Source organism: Condylura cristata, unplaced genomic scaffold (genome assembly GCF_000260355.1).
Source record: "Condylura cristata isolate star-nosed mole 26May11 unplaced genomic scaffold, ConCri1.0 scaffold00014, whole genome shotgun sequence".
In the NCBI taxonomy this organism is placed as follows: Eukaryota; Metazoa; Chordata; class Mammalia; order Eulipotyphla; family Talpidae; genus Condylura; species Condylura cristata.
This window is the reverse complement of record NW_004567115.1, coordinates 40,236,534-40,258,842: the sequence shown is the minus strand read 5'-3', so window position 1 is coordinate 40,258,842 and position 22,309 is coordinate 40,236,534. Positions and strand designations below refer to the sequence as shown.

Genomic DNA, 22,309 nt, shown 5'->3' with positions numbered 1-22,309 from the left:
CATTTTATATAGAATTACTAAATTTGCTAGATTGGAAGGACAACTTTTGTTGTAATTTAGGTAACTCCTGGTAGACCCTGTATGACTTCAGGATGGTGGCTATTCAATAGATCAAAATGGAATAAGAAGATTGGAACTTTAAACTCCACTCTCCATTCTCCGGGAGGAGAAAGAGACTGAAGATTAAATTAATAATTCAACATGCTTACATGATGAATACAAATCCCTAAAATATGGGTTTTGGAGAGTTTCCAACTTAATCTATGTGTTCACCTACACATAATATAACATAACATATCATAGCAAAGGGAGATATATATTTTTAAAAGATTTATTTTTGCATACAGAACTGGGGTACAGGCCAGAGGTACAGGGGTGGTAAGAGGCTTCACCAGAGACAGAGTGGGGAGCAGAATAGGCAGATCAATGAAGCATGCTGGGGAAGGGGTTGGGGGGGGACAGCTGGTGGGGCAGGAGAGGTCTGCTGCGCCATGTGGTCACCTCTGGGTCGGGATAGAACTCATGCTGAAGTGACTCTAACTTCTTAGTGCTGTGCTTTAACCCGCTGTGCCACCAGGGAGGTCCAGGGAGATATATTTTTTAAGATAAAGTAGGTTCAGGAATTAAGTGATGGTAACATAATCCCGATGTCCAACTAAACCTAGATGTTTGTTTTTAACGTTACAGACATGTGTACGCATCTTTCAATTATGTTATCATGTAGTAACCATATATAATAATATAGCTGTATATGTATACTATTTTTAGTTGTAGCTTCAGTGTACTATATCAAGTAGGATTGAAAATTGCCCAAGTTGTCTAAATGCAGCAATGAAAGCTGAATTAAAGATAGATACATTGATATTGTCCATCTAAAATATTATTTCATCTCATCAAATTGACTATTCAGGCAGTTACTAAGTAGTTTTTTTTTTAACAGAAAATGTAAGCTGTAAATTATTTTGTTCTGAGTAGAGTTTATTAACTAGCTGTGCAAGTGATTTTCTGTGTAAGAAATATTCTTTTATGTTGAAGCATGGATTTTAGAATAAGTTCTCCACAAAGTAAAACACAAAAGTTATTGAAAGGTCAAGGATACCTTTCTTTCATATTATATTGACAAAATAAGAAGGAAAAATGTGTTGAAACTGACAAGAATGTCTACATGGTGTGCCTTAAAAACTGGACGGAGTAAACTTTTAAATTGATGTTTGATAGACTGAAGAGTGATCAGAGGGAGCTCAGGTAGTTGTGAAGATCTGAGACATATAATCCCTGAAAATGTCTCTATGGGACTAGTCAGTTTCTTCCTGACAGCCTTCTGTTTGCCACTCTTGCTCCTTATAATCCTCACCATAGAAAGTGGTGTTTGTTTGAAACAAAAATCAGTGAGTTCCAAAAACACAGAAACATGATATGTATTTCCAAACCCTGTACTCTCAGAACCTAAGTTGGAAACCAGAAAGTAAATATAGAGTGAGAAAATCATGTCTGCCATTTATTTGTTCATTTGAGTGGGAGAACTTTTATTTTGATGCCACAAACAATTTTACAGAGAAAACATTGAAAACTGAATTCTGAATTGCATGCTGAATTGCATTCTCTATGGTTTTATGATTGTGCCACAAACATCTTTTTACTTTTCCACATTGCTTAGCCCAGGTGAATTAACATACACCTGAATAGGTTGGGTCCTGTATTTCTGAATCCTGTATCATGCTACTTAAAGAAAACAAATTACAAGCAATATGTGGCTTCTAGTAATAACAACAAAACACTAAATCTGATCTTGATTATATCAATAAAATAAACTTTGGAAGAGGGTGACATTATGAAACACTCAAACTAAAACTTCTCCTAGACACAGTACATACAATATTTAACTTCTGATTTCATGTATCTTTAAAGCCCTAATATTTTAATCCCAATACCCATACCTTTATTTGCAATTCTTCTTACAACCTGAAGTATAATAAGCTAAAATTATCTAACTAGATCCTGAACAAATAGAATATAATTTTAACATCATATGACAGAAAATCCCACTCATAAAGGCTAGTCTAGTCTTTAAAGACTGCTGTTGAAAATTAAATCCTTTGGCTTTGGATTTCTAGAAATTTTCCACGTCACCAAATACATCCTCTCTACCATGCCAGCTGAATTGTTATTTTCCTTTCACTTTTAACAAAGGGAAAATAGCAAATCAAACACAAATTGGATGCATAATGTACATGTTAAAACAAGTGTAATTATGAAAAATAATCCAAAGTATATTTTAAAACATAGTTTAAAACATAGACATTGCATTTGTTGCTATATAGTAAAGTCACTGGCTAAGGTCACTGAGTCTTAGCAAGGTCTGTGGCTTGGCCAGGTAACCCATCTTTTGCTAGAATGTAGCTTAAATATAAACCCATTTCCATCTTCTCTTTGTACCTGTGCCCACCTAGTGCAAATTGATGCCCTCATATAGCGTATTTGTCATTGTAGAAATTGCCTTGAGGAAAACAAGACACAGCAGCTGTAAAACTCACATAATGATAATGTTCTTTCTCTAGCTGTTACTTTCAAAATATCACAATCGCCATGGTTCTCCCAAGACACAGAACTTTGTTAAGGTCATTATTTTTTGTGTGCCAGTTACACATTTTTAAAAGTGGCATTTCATTATTTGGAGTGAAAATGGATTTCATCTCATTATTAGTAGCAAATTGTTACTCAATAAAACATATAATCTAGTATGACATAATCATGACAACCTATTTATTCAGATGAAACTTAATAAAGAAAACAGCAAATAGCTAATCAAGAGTAAATCTGTAGAATGGCGAATTAGTATCAGATGCCTTATATTTTTGTTAATTAATTCTCACAGCTATTCTGAATGGTAGTCATTATTATCCTTGTTTTACTTTAAACAAGTTACTCAGAATGAACTGAATCTTCCACTTCTCACCGACAGGAATGACTTATGTTACTTTGTTTTGCTTTCTGCTGATGACAACTTTCATACTTGACTAATCATTCTCTGTCTTTGCCTATAGGATTTGATACCAGTATTTTGCCAATCTGCAAGGATTCACTTGGCTGGATGTTTAACAGACTTGACACAAACTATGACCTCCTCCTGGACCAGTCAGAGCTCGGAAGCATTTACCTTGATAAGAATGAACAGTGCACCCAGGCATTCTTCAATTCTTGTGACACATACAAGGACAGTTTGATATCAAACAATGAATGGTGCTACTGCTTCCAGAAACAGCAAGGTAAAAGATGAGACATTCCCCAGTGCAGATAGTTGACCTGCATGTCAAATTTGTCTATGCCTTCATGATGAAAAAATAAATAAATAAATAACAGTGCTTTCTATCCCATCCATTTGATAGATGTTTTTCTAATTACAGTGTTTAATAAAAGAGCAAATAAGCAGCATGTTGAACAATATAACTTTGCTAGAGATGCAAAACATGCTAAACAAATGAAAAATAGTAATTAATATTTTATATTAATGTGCTTCATTATACTTTCCATTATGAACCACCAAGAAGCACAGACAGATATGAGAACATAGATATTAAAAGGAATCATTAAAATTAATTTGCTATCTGCTTTGCCCACGGAGCAAAATAAATGGGTTTTTTATCACTATACTGTGGGATTTTAATGTTCTAATTTCTGCTCTTCTTAAATGAGCTGAATGAATCACAGCATTCACCAGAAAGTTATTTTTTATTCATTTGATTTGAAATGACTTAAGTCTTTCAAGCTTTTCAAGATAAACTTAGATTTATACATATTCACTAGCAGGAAAGTGTCTTGATTCTTTTCTGGGAGAGGTGAGCCAATCTGAAGAGTTGGCATGATGTGAATTCTTTATGATCTTTCTGTATTAGGAAAAGTGAGCCTAGAGTAAAATTGAAGTCATGCTCACATGATCAGATGAATGATAGTTAAAAATAAGTACAAAAAGGAAATAGATTCAAAAGCACATTTAGGGAAAGTTGGGAGATGCTGAAGGAGCAATAATAGGTGTATTTTTGATGCTAATTTAGACAAACCTGTGACTAGCCTAATGAGATAAACCCACTCTTGTCACTGCATTTTAAAATTCTTTAGACATAATAGAGGCAACAAACTAATTTAAATATAAACGAGCTCCAGTTTTTCATACTGAAAACTAACATTTTACATAGGACATTTTGTTCAAGGCCAATTATTCCTAATGGTTTAGAATTAGGGATGAAATGGTTACCATAAATTGACCTGCAGTGAGTGAGTAGAAGGGGTTGTGGGAGACCGTATAACTTATAATCCATTTTAAGCAAATTTCAAAATTAGATTTATTTTATTAAAGTATTTTAAATAACACACACAGAGTTGACTTTATATGTGCTTTCTATATAATTAAATCTCCCTGAAATACTGCATCCTATTTTTAATGAGTATACATTTAAATCATATGGAAAATAAAATGTAGATTAGAAAATGAAAGTAAATTACCATAAGAAGACATGATGATTTTTATGATGACAGTCCGATGTCAAATGCTAATCTAAGCGTCTTGTCTTTTTAACTGTTATGATAATGTGATTGTTTACACATGAACATTTAAAAATATTCTGAATAGCTCCAAATGTTTCTTCTATAAAAAATAAATACCTTTGTCTTAAAGCATTACTGGATTTTGCAGTTATATTTGTAGAATTGATAAAAGGTTCCCAAAGAAATTTTGTCTTTACATATGTGTATATGTTAATATATGCATATTAAGTATACTTTTGTAAACACTTATGATCATTGTAGTCAAATAATGCTATTCTCTGATATAATTTAATGCACAATAAAATAATTTTATAAATGACATCTGAGATGCTAACAGGTTCATGCAACTATCCAAACTCATAGTCAAATTTCATTAATTATGCCCTTATATTAATATGTATCTGACAAATAACTGACTTGAATTAGTTCATTAACTTATTTATAAAAGATATTAACCACTTCTTAAAAGTTTCAAATTTTTTTAAAAAGTTGTTTTTTCCTGGTTTATTAAAAAAAACAACACCAAATCTTTGACTTCACTTTTTTAAAAGTAATGTGAAGTATATTAGAGTAACTATATAGAGAGAAATAGAAAGAGGAGAGAGAATACTGTAGAGTGGGGAGTTATTCATTTATTAATCCAGGTTGATCAAATTTCCAGCAATCAAGATTGTAATGCTGGAAAATATCTGAAAAACTAATCCCAACTTAGCAATATAAAATGGTTATTATTGTGCAGTGTATAACTCTTATTTTAAGTAAATATGAAAAAGTGAGTTGGAGAGATATTAAATTGGGTTTTCATTTACCTTAGGTATTAATGACTTATGTTCATAAAAGTATATTTTATGTCTCCACTTAAAAAAATCCACTTAAATGCTATTTCATTTAAAGTCCTCTTATGTGATTATATGGGAATAGAATGAAAACATTTCTTCACGTCCATCTAGGAAGACCAAATACCTAAAATAATTTATCACTCAAATAGGCCTGTGAAAATATTGCTCCCACAATAAGACTTCGCATTTCAGAATGAATATGGGAGGTGGTTTGAAACTAATTTCCTTGATCTGCCTCCAAGTAGTTCTAATATTTTAGGAATTTACAAGAAAATTCTATATAAAATGCTAAAGAAACATCACTTGCATCTTGTTATCTAATTCTATTCAGTACCAGTAACATCAACGAGTTTTATTTAGTCAATACGATATCCAATCATTTTTCGTTAAGAACTACAATAAAGGTAGGTGGCATTTTTAAACATTTCTTGTACATTTAATCTGCAAGAAGAATATCAAAGTCTGGGTCACATGTATTAATTATGAAAAACATATTTCTCCTATGTATTGAAAGTTATTAAACATGGAGAATTTTGTTCTTTGGTATTGTTAGAATTTTCCATGGCAGAAAAATTCAGGTGTATCCATTCTGCAAATGACTATAATGACTAATAAGTATTGAGAAGAAAGGGAAATAAGGGAGGTGGCTTACTGCAAGAAAGTAGGAGGACTTACCTGCTACAGGGCACCCTTCATAGAAAAGGGGTGGGTGATGTCTCAAAGGAGTTGTTCAGTCCACTGCGTCGGCTACTGTAAACTGCCAATTTAGAGATTCATTCACAAACTTCTATAATGTCTACTTTCTTTTTAGTTTTGACTCTTTATTGACTATATGTATATTTGAGGATTAATAAATGTATACCTTACATTGACTAATACAAATATAGAAAAAGCACATTTGTATGCTTGTAACTTAGGAACTTAGAGATATTTATTTATAAATTTTTCCCAATGACATTTGATTAGTTCTAAATTGTGTAAAAAAATAAAAATACATTAGTATCACTGTATTGAAAATCATAAATTTAATATATGTCAATAGCACAAATATTTGTGGTGTGACTTTTTAAATCCAGAATGAGAAACAGTGAAAAAGACTACATTAAAAAAAAAAAACATTTTTTAATTTAATTAGTAAAAATTTTTCATTCTTCTCTTTTGCTGGATTTTCTAGTTTAATATTTAGGAAACTTACTTGTAAATTCTGTGAAAAATTAAATCTTACATTTATTATTGATTCATGATTCTTATACAATCATGAATAAAGTCACGTAAAGCATGTTTCCTAAAAAGTTAAAACACACTTATGTAGGAAGTGGGTTAGACACAATAAATCTGTATTTATATCCTCAGAAATATTCATAATCTAATTATATCCAAACATTCATGCAATTAATTAAGTTACCATTCTTTCATTTAGATCATCTCTTTGCAATTGATATGATATCTTAATGAAGCACCCCAAAGATACCTGAAATTAAGGTCAATAACGCTGCCTGATATGAAATAGGAAAAAAAAATTTTTGTAATAAAATATGTGGTAATAGCCTAATCTTTTTAATGATTTCCCTCCTAATCTTTAAACAGTCCTCTATACAGAGCTGATAGGATTGGTACCTAAGATGTATTCAGTGATGACACTAATCAAGACCCAAATTAAAAGTATTTGGATTTTCAGGAGTTTCATTCATGAACGTATTGCTGCTACAATTACTGACACTTAGCAATTTGAAGAATTGTCTTCGCCATTGTATTGAACTCATCTGGAATCTTTCCTTTGAATTCTCATGTCATACTTGGAGCCCAGCAGATTTTAAAATGTCTATTTTATAAGCTGATGTGATGCAACGTGATATCTATTCCTTTAATTTCAATATAAGAGGCTAGCAAGAATATAAGGAAGACCAAAGGGATTAATTGGACCCATTTCAATAATTATTGAGGCTCTTTAACAAGTTATATTTTCTTTTTATTTTAGACTGATCAAGGAACTCATGAAATCTAAAATAGGTTTTAGATATTAAACATAAATACAAAAATATTTAAACATTTTGCCTCATTTCCTTATTATACTTTTTTAGTTACATGAAAATTTGATTATTGAAAAGCATGAGATTGGTTTACTAACGTACTTTCAAATTATTTGAATAAATTTTATCTTGATTTTCCCAAAAATCTTGGAAAATAGGTTAACAGTTCATTATTTTGCTGTTCAATAGCACATGATATATTTACATAGCAAAATCAATTCAAACATTTAAAAGCTAAGATTTTTAAAGGTAATATTTTTAAATATATTAAAGCCTGTTAAAGTAAATAATATAAAGATAAACTAAAGTTTTCAAATGAGAATGCAAAATATTTATGATTATGTGTGTATTTTATATAAGAATATAAATAGTAGTAAGATAAGCCAAACTATATTATGTTTATTTAGAATGGTACAATTCTGGAAATGCTCTTCTTTAAACTGCTTGAAAAACAAATGCTTATTTCCAATTGGCTTAATGTTTTTAATATATTTTTAAGATGCTTTATCAGAAACTATCATATATGTGGTTCTATTTTCAAGTTATATATATATAGATGTATACAATTGAAGAATTTGTGTGAAACTACAAAGCCAGTGAACATTATTCAGCATAAAATTTATAATAGTGTCTGTAACATAATGTGGAAAAAGTATTAAACTTTTCATTGATTACTTTTTTTTAAAGCTTTATTTATGTATACAGAACTGGGGTGCAGGCCAGAGGTGCAGGGGTGGTGAGAGGATTCACCAAAGACAGAGTGGGGAGCAGAATAGGCAAATGGAAGAAGTACACTGCTGAGGGGAGCAGCGGGCGGGTCAGGAGATGTCTGCCTTGCACCATGTGGGTCACATCAGGGGCAGAGATCGAACTCTGAAGAGGCTACAGCTTATTTGTAGTGCTGCGCTTTAACCATTGCACCATCAGGGAGGGCTCCATAGATTACTTTTTTTTTTTTAATATTTATTTATTTATTCACACAGAGCTGGGGTACAGGCCAGAGGTGCAGGGACGGTGAGAGGATTCACCAAAGACAGAAAGGGGAGCAGAACAGGCAGACTGAGGAAGTTCACTGCTGAGGCAAGCAGTGCGCGGGTCAGGGAGGTCTGCTGGGCCATGTGGTCACCTCCGGGGCTGGGATCGAATTCATGCAGAAGTGGCTTTAGCTTCTTAGTGCTGTGCTTTAACCTGCCGCACCATCAGGGAGGGCCCAGATTACTTTTTTAATGTGAGTTATTTCTCTGTATCATAGGAAATTTTAAATGAAGGGAAAACAATCAGTTGATTTTGCAGATTTACATTGCTGAATTGATTGAACTCTTAAAAGTAAATGATAAGAAGTATTTCCTATATAGACTTTATACCATTCTCTTTTTTCATCCAGTTCATTCTGAAGAAAATCATGATAATTTGTGAATAATTATTAGGAAAGCATCCCTTTATCGTATATATGCATCTCCATAAGTAGACCAACTAATAGGTGATTTATGCCCCCTTGTAAAGTCATGTGAAATTAGCTGAAGTATAGTAGCACAGCTATTACACTTTCTTTATTTAACTATAATCCTTGAAGTAACATTTTAATGTCATTGCAGACCCACCTTGCCAGACAGAGCTCAGCAGGATTCACAAGCGGCAAGGGGCAAAGAAGCTCCTGGGTGAGTAATACATCATTCTTCTGAAGCCTTTATTGCTTACATAAATAACCCCAGGGAAACAGCAACATAAAATCAATATTAATCCAACAAAGATAGACTACGCTAAATTTCAGCAACAAAATTTATGAAGTTTTGAAAGCCGTTAAACTTACTTTTATTATCTTACCTATTGAAAGATATTATGTCTATTTTATTACCCTAATATAATGTTCATCTTGAAAGTTATTAAGTAAAAAAGAGATTTCAACAATACTAAAGTTAAAGCATCAGCAGAAATTCAGTTCCAAATCTATGATTAACGATTCACAAATTGATTATATGTGTGTTTTCATGTGTGTGGGATGGGGGGAGAGAGACACCATCTCCTCAAGGAAATTGTTTAAACAGTTTAGTGTTTGATATAAACAATGAATGCCTTAGATAAATGATAACATGGACAGTTTCAGACTTTAATCCACATTTTGAAATATTAGAATGTTTAGCTATCAAGAAACAATTTAACCATAATGGGTGCTTATTTTGTCTGTTCTTATAAACAGAATTTGTAGATGAGCTATTTGGAATAATTTTCACTTCAAAATTTTACAAATATAGTTTCCATATATCCTTTACCCAGCCTCTCCTAAAGTTTACATTATACTTTGTATCAAATATCTTGTATATTTGTTAAATCAAAGCTATAGGACCACTATAAACCTATGAATTGAGACTCAGACTTTCTTAGATTTCACCAGTCTTTCTATTTGGGTCCATATTTTAGGATTCAATGAAGTATATCACATATATGCAGTGTATTTCCATATATGCTAATGCCCTTATATATTTCAAGGTACATAGTTTTATAATATTTCTGGATTTTTTACTCTTATTATATAGTTTAATGTGCTATCTTCACAATTATAATATTGTATGTCAGATTAGACAATTTTTCACATTCAAACTCCATAGTTCAAAATTAAGACCAATTTTTTAAAAATAAATCATTATTTAGAGTGAAGCATTATTAATGACAAAAGCTACGATGTGTTTTATTTCTCTTAACTCTCAGGACGCATGCCTTATTGCATCTCACAATTGGAAATAATATATTCATGCATGCATTTTTTTCCACAAATCAAAGTTTAGTCCTGGGAAATGGAAATGCCAGTAAGATTTAATTGAAATATATTTTGCTTTTTTTTTTTCCTGGAGGTAATTATGGTTTACAACAATGTGTGTGACTCAGAGGCATAGAACCACACCACCTCATCACCTCACCATACCCAACACTAATGACCTCAAGGCCTATTGTAGTAAGGGAGACCTACTAAAATTCAAGCTGCACTTATGTGAGTTCACAAAGATTGAAAATACCTTTAGTGTCCATTTGCAAGCAGTCACTTTTATTATTCTGATATAATATAAAGTCATAATTAGAGAGCACTGGGTATGCAGCATTTCCTCTGTGTTGAATAGGAGGACACTTCCCTGAAAATGTCCCAGTTGTTATAGAGGAGTCTGATGTAATAGGTTCCTGTTTGCAGGTTCAGTCTGGGCTGATGTCTTTGGTTATAGCATAATTTTTAATGCCTTTTCACTTTCAAATTGCACTTGTATGCAATTTGAAGGATGTACTAAATGAGCACACTGATTGTACATTATAAAATGTTATGTCAAGTGTGCCATGCCAGGGTAGATGTTTTAAGAGATAGTTATAAGAAAGGTGAATATTTGCCACACTTTGATGGCTTTAAATATGAAGGTGTCCTTGAGTTTTTCTTATGGGTGCTATTCTGTCTACCTCATTGAAAAACAACTAGCCCAAATATTACAAATTAATTATAGTTTTATTTATTTATTTAATGATTTATTTATTTGTGCATACAGAACTGGGGTACAGACCAGAGGTGCAGGGGCAGTGACAGGATTCATCAGAAACAGAGTGGAGAGCAGAACAGGCAGGTCAACGTGCTACACTGCTGAGGGGACCAATGGGCAAGTCAGGAGAGGTCTGCTTCACCGTGTGGATCACCTCCGAGGAGGGGATTCGAACTCACACTGAGGCAGCTTGCAGTGCTGCGTCCTAACCCATTGCACCACCAGGGAGGGTCACGATTATAGTTTTAAACTACACTGTACATCTTTAAGAATATTTAAGCTTTCGAAGGAGTAAAATTATAACCTCATATTGTTATAATATTAGATGAAAGAGTCTCATTCTTTCTATTCAGTCCTTTTTTTTAACCAAATAGCTATAGTGTCTGGTCATTAAAAAAAGAGTCAAGCCAATGAAATTTTTCTGATTTCCTAGAGCTTTCATTCTAGTATTAGAGTTCTTACTGAAGAATGTGAATTCACTTCTAAATTATTAATGAAACAATTATTATTAGCATTGTGCCAGATAATATGTAAGTATTGTAGATATCAACATATCCATCTTATCCACTAGACTGGGAATTTAAAATGCTGATACAGCAATCAAAGAAGTGAGAATCGAAAATTCCCCATTACAGGATGTTACAATGGAGAGATGAAAATATGCAAGAACAGACTACACCCACCCATCTCACACACACACACAACACTACATCACCCACAGACACACAAACACATACTGGCAGAAGTATAGCAGAAATCTTCCATCTTGAAAAAGTCCTATATTAAAAATTTACATTTAAATCAAGTCTTAAAATGGAATTGCATGTGAGATAAAGGCTATGTAAGGAGGTGAAACAGCATTTCATCTAGAAGAAACAGTTAATTCAATGTGGAAAAGATTGGAGTATGTGAGCTGAAACTTTGGGAAGTGAAAATAGAAAGTGGGGAGTGGGGAGACAGTGGAGTGCCTGGCAGGCCTGGTTGAAGTGCATGACATGAGTCAAATTCTAAGTCTATTATGCCTCAGAAACGGGACTCTGTGCTAAGTGAGAAATAAAAAGGTAACTTTGCTAGTCAAAAAAAATGTGGACAGATGATCACGAGAGTATCCAGCTCTGCGACAGCTTTCATTTACCTGCTCTGCACTATGAACCCCATGAGTACATAGCTCGAGTGGGTACTGCACATGTGTGTGCTTTGAGTGAAATAATGCAATTGTCATGGCCATAAAAAAAGAGAACAAATCATTCATGCATGTGCGTCTTGTCTCACAGGACAGTACATCCCCCTCTGTGATGAAGATGGTTACTATAAGCCAACACAATGCCACGGCCGTGTCGGGCAGTGCTGGTGTGTTGACAGATTTGGCAATGAAGTCATGGGATCCAGAACAAATGGAGTTGCAGACTGTGGTAAGGAGCAGAGTTACTTCAATTCTCAGACATGTCTTTGAGTAGTTAGTGATCATTATCACTTGTTCAAGCACTAATGAGGACTGCTCTATGCAATGGTTGAGAATCCACTGAAGGCTGATGAAAGACTCACTCATATTAAAAGTTCATATAAAAATAAAGTACACTTGTATAATTTAGTTATTTTAAAGAAGTGTAATTGAGAGAAGGGTCCTCTCTTCCTTCAGATTTAGAAAGGATGACCCATGCTCCTGCTTTACTTTGAGTTCAGGCAGACCTTTGTTACCTATTCTAGTCCAAGGCTAACCCCCCTGTGTGTTCTCTCACCCTATGGTAACATATGTGTCCACCTCTAGATTATTAATTCAAGGAGTCTGAAGTCTTGCCACCCAAAGAAGTGAAGGTCCATAAATGACAGCTAATTTAGCCAGTTACATTTTTTTTTGAAAGTAAAAATATAGCTTATTTGAAAGATAATTATAATTAATATTCTGACTTTTTTGAACTTACATATTAATGTGTGTGTATATACACATATATATCTTAAAATATGACAATATTTTAAATATTAAATACATCTTAAAATATTAAAATTAATTTGACCAGCAGATACATGAAATTTAAAGTTCTACTGTAGCATGTTTGTTTCATAAAATAATTGTCAGGGTGTAAGCATAGTTTGTACTATGGAGATGTTTTATTACAGATGCCACTTAGCTAACAGACCCCTTCTCAAACTTCAAAGTTGGAAACACTATACCTTTCTAACCATTCTTCTGTAGTCTCACTTCCCTCTGATTCTTTCAATTAATGTTTCTTTGATGGTGTTCATCTGGGGCTATCCAGATAATCCAGTATAATCTCCCCATCTCAAGGTCTTTCATTTAATCATTTCTGCAAAGTCATTTTTACCTTGCAAGGTGACATATTCACATGATTCATTGATTAGGAAGTGACATTCTTTGGAGGGTAATGGTTTCCCCAGTCAAAATCTTAGAAGACATTTTTAAAGTTCTTTAAGTAGAACTCAAAGTTTGACATGATCTTCTATTAAAAACTGGGCTAAAATTAATATTAATGAATGGAAATCTGGTATATTGAATCTGTTATGAGTCTTCTTCCTAGCACTTAAATATCAAAAAATGATAGGGAATTAATTTGTCCTTATTTTGGTAAATAAACCAAAGGGCAAATAAATTTTACAAAATTTATCAATATTTATCAGAATTTTATTGCCCTCAAATTATCCTACGGTTTCATAAAATAATAGTAATATTTATTTTTTATCCCAAGCTATTGATTTTGAGATCTCTGGGGACTTTGCGAGTGGAGATTTCCATGAGTGGACTGATGATGAGGATAATGAAGATGATATTATGAATGATGAAGATGAAATTGAAGATGATGATGAAGATGAAGGGGATGATGATGATGATGGTGATGACCATGATGGATACATTTGATTGATGAGAGCTGAGATCAATAAATTCGACATTTCTATTATTTACAAAGTAATAGCCTATTGACAATTAACCTCTGGTCCAAATACAAAATGATTCTAAAGTTCACATATATTTTGTATAATTAATACAAATATTGCAGCTAAAGTCATAGACCTTTATGTTAAAATAACAATCATTTTACTTTGAGTTTTTATATGCCTTATGGAAAAAGAAAGCATATGGAGTTCTAGTCAGATTAAAGAAAGTTATGAAAAGCTATGGAAATAAACAGATTTTCATAAGAACAAACTTACATTAATATTCCACAAACAAAACAACCAGTGCTTGACTCATATGTGTTATTTTTCTGTGATATAGTCTAAGTTAAATTTATAACTTCTTAGTGACCTGGTGGGCCCCAAGGGTTTTACAAAATTATGCATGATCTTAATTACAATTCTAAAGTCATATTGCCTCAAACCTGGAATGAGTTCAAGATGAGTGAGGGATACCACAGGGTAAAGAAAAAGAAATGACAGTTGTAGAATCCTTTATTGTGTTTACATTGATAGTGATGTTCTTAATATGGGATTATTCTGGGTATGATAGGATATGCTACAAAATGGCCATATGGAAAACCATGGATTCTGAAAGTTAAATTCTTAATTGTACTTTCTAATTTTTATTTTAATTTGGATGTGAGTCTCATGTAGATTTTTTTATTTTTAAAGTGCATCATTTCTTTTCCTTCCTAGGTTTATCTTTCTGACCAGCAACTTAGGGTACAGAATTTAAAGTAAGAAAGTAAAGGGAAAGACTCATTTAAATCATATTTTCAGGAAAAAGTTTGTTATGTGCCCCAATGTTAAATTTAAAAATCGTATCTTATTTTCTATTTTAGATAAAAATTTGCATTCTCTCTTAGAATTATACCATTTTTGTTACTAGTGTGAAAACTTAGAGAACGTATTGTATGGTGCCTTGCAAAATAGAGATAGAAAGACTTAGCATGCATACCAATATAGGATATTAGGCAATATATAAGCACATCTAATTAAAAAATTAATGCCAGTAAAGGTACTGCTGCTGGAATGAAGAAAATGGAATATGTTTATTTTTTTTCTATAGTTACATAATTGCCATGTGGACTTGTTTATGATTATTGTGTAGAGTAGCATTAAAATTTAACTGTAACAAAAATTATTTTAATTGCTGTACTTAAGTTAGCATGTTAATTACTTGAGTAGACTTTTTGGCACATCATCATTTTAAGTATATCAGACCTATGGTTTTGTGCCCATAATAAAAATGGAAAAACCTGTTGAATGTTACACATTGGTATCTTTGTTTAAACAGTGGGTCAATTGGATTCCCAACATGCAATTCATTGAAAGTAAAATTGGTGGATACTTTCCATTTTATTTGTATACACTAAAAAAGAATCTTGACTGTTGACTTTATGTAATATTTAAAGTATAATGCATTTTCTTTTTTACTGTTTATGTATAGTTTACAAAATAAAAATTCTTGTAACCAAATAAAATGATTCCTTAATGTTTTCCTAGCTTATAAGTAGTAACATGAAGTGTTCCTATTCTATTGAAATTCCTTGAATTCTTAAAGAGTACATACCGAATTAGTTAGGAAAGGTTTTGAAATTTAATTTTAAAGTCAGAGCCCTGGCATTTTGGGAATTGTTTCCTATATATGTTAAAAATGACTTTTTGCAGGTTTCTTTTCATGTTTGTTTTTTTTGTCATTATCTTGCAAAGTAGATAATTTTCTTTGTTGTGGGGATGTATTTGAAGTCAGTGATATCATTGTTAAAAAAATGTATCTTACTTTCTTTGGCCACACTACAGTGACAGAACAACCTCACCTGCTTAGTAAATGTGTAAGAATCACAAATGTAACCTGTGGATTACTTGTAAACTATCACAAAAAAGCAAATTATATAGTATAATTTTAGTAAATTAAAGTAATATATACAGTGGTCTTGAAAACTAAACTATTTTTTAAATAAGTATCTTTTTTTTTTTTTTTAGATTCAGGGGAAGTTAATATTTTAATGTGGAGGGTAATCTACTTTAACTTTTTCTAACCCGTAACAAAATGTAATTACATTCACTAATGGAAAATATACAAAAACTATCTCGTACATTTAACCTGAATTAAAAGTGATGTGCTTTGAAATCTATAAAAGAGTCCTTGATAAAAACTCAAACTTTCAGAGGATCACTTTATTAAGAAGAATCAAACTACTACAAAATATCTTCCTTAAGATGAACTCAGAGGCATAGGCATAAGATTGTACTATGGGTTGTTTTTGAAACCTTGTTTCACTTGTGTTTTTATAGGGAGTAAATGCACATGTTAAAAGCAACAGGGCACCTGAACCTCCTATCAGGTCAAAAATTATGATATAGAAATTTATTAATTTTTGCTGTGTTTAATTGGCATGATATTTTGGGTATTCTACATGATGCTATAGGGGAAACAAGCTAAATTTAAAAACATGATCAAAAAAACATGTGGCCTAAGGCAAGCCTTATATTTCTGACATTATTTTAATAGAATAAAATCAATCAAACCAAAATATCAAATTCTTTAATTTAGAATTACCTAATTAATTAAAAAAAAGAAATATTGAGTACTTTATTTTCTGTATAAATACGCTTTATAAATTTTCTCTTATAGTAAGATATGAAAAGTAATTCAGCATAAACATTGATCCACATATACCTATTCATAGTTTATCTAGAATGAGTATTAAAGGTTTCACAAATATTTAATTTGAAACAAATGTTTTGATTACATTTTAGGGGTCGGGGGAATGAATGACGCTTTGGTTGTATACTGTAGAAAATACAGAAGTTAATACTTAGTCTACTTAAGTATTAAATAATGTCCCTGTTTTGTGAGGGGAGAAGAGGGACAAAGGGAATGTTTAAAGCAAACCAAATACTGACAAATTTGTCTCCACTCTCTTCTACATGATGAATGAAATATATTGGATCATATCATCGATTTCTCAGATGCAGTGAAAATAAACACAGGAATCTACAATATATATAATGGTACAAATATACAATAAATTATAATGAGAAACCTGTAGTTTATTATTTTTCAACAGTACTTTAAAGCAAACAGCTGATATTGAGATTAATATATAAAAGCAAGTTCATTCATCTTACTGTACATTTTAATATAAAATAATATCTTTTTACTTTTACATGTTAAAATACTTCTTGAATTGTCACTTGGCTTCATAACACTACTTTCAAAAGTTAATCAATAAGCACTGTAAAGAGAACATCTTCATTATTAGCTTTATAATACATATGTCATTTCTTCTGGAGTAAGGCAATTTGGAATAGTCTTTGTGAAGAATCACTGTTTTCTCTCTCTAATTGTATATGAATTCTGCTATTTTGTGTATTACCTAATGTCTCTTTTAGTTATTTACTAAGTTCCTCAATTTACTAAGAAAAATTAATATAAAATATTGTGAAACATGATTTAAAAAGACAAATTGTAAGTTGAAAAGATGAAAAAAAATATGTATCAATCAGGTCACACTTTCACTCCCACATTTAACTCTTTCAAATACTTCCATGGGAAAATTATTTTTAATGTGTTTGTAATGATCAATCACCCTATCACTTTTTAAACACTTAAGTTACACACAGCTGAATTTGAAGCCCATACTTCTTACCTTTGATATCAGTCAAATGTAGTTTAATGAACTTACTCTTGCAGATTGAAATAATGTTACATGAAATATACATTTAAGATAGATGCTTTGTGTCAGTCTCATAAAAGGTGTCCTTTCAAAATTATATTTTTTCCTGCAAAGTCTTTAAAATCATCTTGCTGAAGGTTTCAAGGTACACTGATAAAATTAACTTCTTTTTTAAAATGTTATCAACATGTATTCAAACAAATTATCCAATTTATCATATCTTCATATACTAATAGGGCGTAATAAAAGCTGCTATATTGTAAGATAATTGTGAATAAAATTAATTAATTCGTAATGTCAAAAAAAGAAATGACAAAATAAATTCAATTAGTGCCATTACTTATAGTGACATGGCATAGAAAGTCACCTTAAGAAGTGAAAAAAAAAAAATCAAAGCTCAATCTACTTCTTTTTCTTAAGCATTTCTTCACTTTTAAACAGGTACTTTTCAAGATTAATATGGACTGGTATTTGTGTATTTACTACGTGGACCACTCATACTAAAAACATTTAATCCATCAAGTAAATTGGAAGAAATGTGGCACATTTATTCTATTAGTGGTGAAGTTTCACAGAAATCACTAGTATTTGCCAGTGCTTAATATTCCTTTCCTTCTTTTCTTTTTCCTTTTGTTAAGATATATTTATTTATGCATACAGAACTGGGCTGCAGCCCAGTGGCCCCAGGGTGGTGAGAGGATTCACCAAACTCAGAGTGGGGAGAAGAACAGGTCCTGCTGAGGGAAGCAGCAGACAAGACAGAAGAGGTCTGCTGTGCCATGTGGGTCACCTCCAGGACCAGGGATCAAACTCTCATTGAGGTGACAACAGCTAGCTGCAGTGCTGCATCCTAACCCATTGCGCCACTGGGAAAGACACCTTTCCTTTTTTTTTTTTTTTTTTGTGAGACATCTTCCTACTTTTTTTTTTTAGCCCAGAGTCAAATCGGGATGAGAATTTCCGAGCAAATGACAGTGAGATGGAGTAATGCATGTGGTGCTTGATATTCAAGTATTATAAACTTTACAGGCAAGTGAAGTTAAACAGTGATAGTGCTATAACCTTAGTCATATTCTTATTTGTGCTTGTTATTTCACTGTCATCTACTTCATTTAAAACTGCACAAGCCAATACCTTATTCTTATAGAATACACAAACATCATATTTGGAAAGCATTTCGAATACATCTAACATGAAGCCGAGCACTGGTAAATTAATTTAGATGATTTATGAAATATATTGCATGGTAGAACAGGAACTCAGCTTCTGGAGTCAGATTTCCTAATTTCATACTAGTATTGCTTTGTGACATTGGACAAGCTATTAACTTTGCTATAACTCTTTCTTTAGTGATAAAGTGAACATAATATTAAAATTTACTTTGTAAATCTATGATGGTTCTTTGGTGAAAATCCTACTCCAAATATCTAGTTCTGAAAAAAATAAATAATAAGTGTCAATATATACGGGAGGATAAGTGGATAAGTAGATAAGTAGAATGTTAAACATCCTGGCTACCGCCCTCCCTCGTGGTGCAACGGGTTAGAACGCAGCACTGAAAGTTGTTTGCAGCACTTCGGTGCGAGTTGAATCTTCAAGCCTAGAAATGACCCACGTGGCACAGCAGACCTCTCCTGACCTGCCCGCTGCTCCCTTACCAGTGTACTTCCTCCATCTGCCTGTTCTGCTCCCTACTCTGTCTCTGGTGAATCTTCTCACCGCCCCTGCACCTTTGGCTTATACCCCAGTTCTGTATGCATAAATAAATAAATCTTAAAAAACAAACAAACAAACAAAAAACCTGGCTACACAGAAAAAAAAAGAAAAATATCGGATGGTTTCACTCATAGCAGAGTATAAAGGACCAGGGGGAAATAATAATAATGAACAATTATCTACAAGAGACATTTTATGAAGGTGGAGTTTGGAATGGAATCAAAAATTGGCAGAGGGAGTGCACGGTAGTATGGTGATGGTACACTGATGAATTGGTGATGGGAAACCCACAGAGAATGCAACTGAGATGGAGAAAGTCACAAAATAATGTAATATATATACATATATATAAATCCTGGCTACTCTAACTAGATAATCAGGTCTCAAGCCCTGTTACTCATCGGCTGAATGATTTTGGAGGATTACTTAACATCTCTGTGGTTTAAGTATTTTCTCAGTAAAATAGCCATGCAGGATTGTGGCAGAGAATTGCATGCTTACTACTTTGAAAAGTCCTTACAGTAGTGTTGGGCAATTAGCACTGTATAATAGTTACTACTAAGAGTAGAAAGAAAAATGAAGTTAATATGCAAGCTATTATTATAAGATATATCATATTTTTGTTTTAAGATTGCAGATACTGTTATTCTTATTTTCATTGTTAGGAAACACTGTTCTAGAAAAATCAGGTGCCTCTGATCAGAGACTTGACTGTCGAAATTAAGTTTCAAATTTGGATAAGTGTCAACTAAATGTATTTCAAATTAACCTACTTTCAATTTTTCAAAAATGTTCTTTCTTGAAATGTACATTGTTTTTACCGTCTAACATTTAAAACTTTGATAATCTAGAATTTAAGATTACACTAAGGACTAGTATGTTAAATCTTGGTTTTTGCCCCTTTGTAAAAAAAGTTAAGTGTCAAAATGAAAGAGAAGGAATAATTACATGTTGTGTTGGAGGAGCAGGCTACATAATGCAGGGTGCTGCTCAAGAACAAGATCCTGGCCTTGTTATTGGTAAACCAGTCAGACAGCATTAGTCATATGAGGAAGCAGAAAAGGAGACGTGGAAGTAGACGAAGCAGCGGAAGGGTGGAACTGTACTTCTCATCTGCTGATAGCTTGGTATCGCAGGTCAAGCCCTGACTCCCCAGTCAGGATTTCAATCTTATCACTGATCAGCTTAATATATATATATTTACATTATTTTGTGACTTTCTCCTTTGTTATATATCAGTCAATGCCTCCACCCCATCCTAGGAGTTCCAGGTCATAGTCAGGAGTAAGTTTATAGATCGGTGATATGATCTAGCTTTATGCTCTTAGTGATTTGAAAGTCACCTTGTAGGGTTGGGGTTTTATGGCAGGGTAGTTCTGACTGCTTTAGGAATACAGAATTACAGGTAACAAAATGGAGGCTGGGTAAGCCACTTAGGATTAGCAGAGCCACATGGTCCCACCTTTTTTATTTTAAAGAGAGGAAAGGTAGAAGGAAGGGGGGAAAGGCAGGGGTTTAAGTGGGTGATACGCCAGGAAATGAGAATTCATTGTTTGTTTTTGTCTTCTGACTTGCATCTGAAGATAGCAGGAGAGTCCTGTTAGAAAAAGAATAACAATGAAAAAAGTGAGGAGCAACAGTTGGATAAATGACTGTAAAGACAGGCTGGTCAGCCAATTTTATGGATTTATAAGGGATGAAAAAGACAAAAGGCCATCGATGGTTTCTTGAGATAGTTGTTTTTTGAACTGGATTGACAAAAGATCTTATAAATGTCAATAGAGGTAGCCAGCGGAGAGCTGAAAGCTTATAACAAATCCTTTTGTTTTTGACAATCCCTTGAGTATAAAGTTAAAATTTCAGCATTATAATTAGTGACACACAGCCGGGTAAATCCAGAATTGCATCTCAAAAGAGAACGAGTACATAAGGCTTGCTAATGTTCACCAAGCCATAGCACTGCCATTCAAGACCATCTAGTGTACTTAAAATTTGTTGATCAATGTACGCCTGCTCCAGCACGTCCTGAGAAGTGCTGTCATATACTGATGTACCTCAATGGTGGTTTGCAATGATTTGGCCAGTGCAGTAGATGCCATTGCTGTGGTAGTAGCAAAGGAGACTAAGAACATGATTCTAGCAATTAATGCACCTAAAAAGCAGCCCATGGTGGACTGGCCCCAAGGCTTGAACTAATTGGTTTAAAGGGGACTGCTGTCCCATGAACCAGTCAGATTGACTGGATTCCAGGCATGCGCGTGCTATTTAATAAAGAAAATTGAGTGTTTGAATAAAACAGGAGTCAATACAGGAAGTGATTATAGCACCTTTTGGGTGAAAGTAATTTTTATCTTGTGAACGTAAAGGAAGAGTAGGAGACAAAAGAAACAAGTAGGGATGGAAATACAAGCTTTAGAAAAATTACATTTATCAGTAAAGTTCCAATTAAGCTGGACTTGGTAAATTCCAATTAAGCTGGCTGGACCTTGGTGTATGGTATATGGGAACTGAGGTGCATGCCAAAATTTTGTTTTGAGAGGGGAACACTGAGTGTTACAACATAAATGAATCAGAGGTCCAGCCATTCCTGGGTTCCAATTGGCTGAAGCATTTTGGAATACATATGGCATTGTCCAGTTCCAAGGATGTCCTTTGTAATATTTGTTTTTATTTTGGACCATGAGCCCTTGAGGTCCCCAGTTTTGTAAGATACATTCACCTTCTAGAAAGGTCAGAGTGTCCTAAGTAGCATAGCAAGTTTCCCTTGTGGGGTGGGGTGGGAGGTCTGGGGGAGGTGGGTGTTGTTGTTCAGTAGATATTGAGAGCTATGGCATATAGGTACTGATGGAACCCTTGAAGGATCCTTAGCGAAAAGGAAATAAACTCCCATATTTACCATGTAAATGAAGATCTGGAGATTAACAGTTACTTTTGACTGGTCAGAAGATTTGGTGGAGTTTCATTCATATAGCATTGAGAAGAAATAGGAGCACAATATCAAGATGGTGGCATAACATAGTCTGTATTGGACATAAATTGGATAATTTGGTGCATGAATAGTCCAGGGAGAA

The 22,309-nt window shown here is 33.1% G+C and overlaps 1 protein-coding gene across 1 annotated transcript in view; it reads left to right on the top strand.

Annotated features, from left to right (window-relative positions):
* SPOCK3 (sparc/osteonectin, cwcv and kazal-like domains proteoglycan (testican) 3) overlaps positions 1–14,298 on the top strand; it is a 175,521-nt gene extending 161,223 nt beyond the window's left edge. The window contains exons 6-9 of the mRNA XM_004682384.2: positions 3,045–3,266; positions 9,007–9,069; positions 12,201–12,338; positions 13,632–14,298. Of these exons, the coding sequence (XP_004682441.1) occupies positions 3,045–3,266; positions 9,007–9,069; positions 12,201–12,338; positions 13,632–13,801 (593 nt within the window). The 3' untranslated portion in view covers positions 13,802–14,298. The remainder of the gene's footprint in view (positions 1–3,044; positions 3,267–9,006; positions 9,070–12,200; positions 12,339–13,631) is intronic.
* The last annotated feature ends 8,011 nt before the right edge of the window (positions 14,299–22,309 follow it).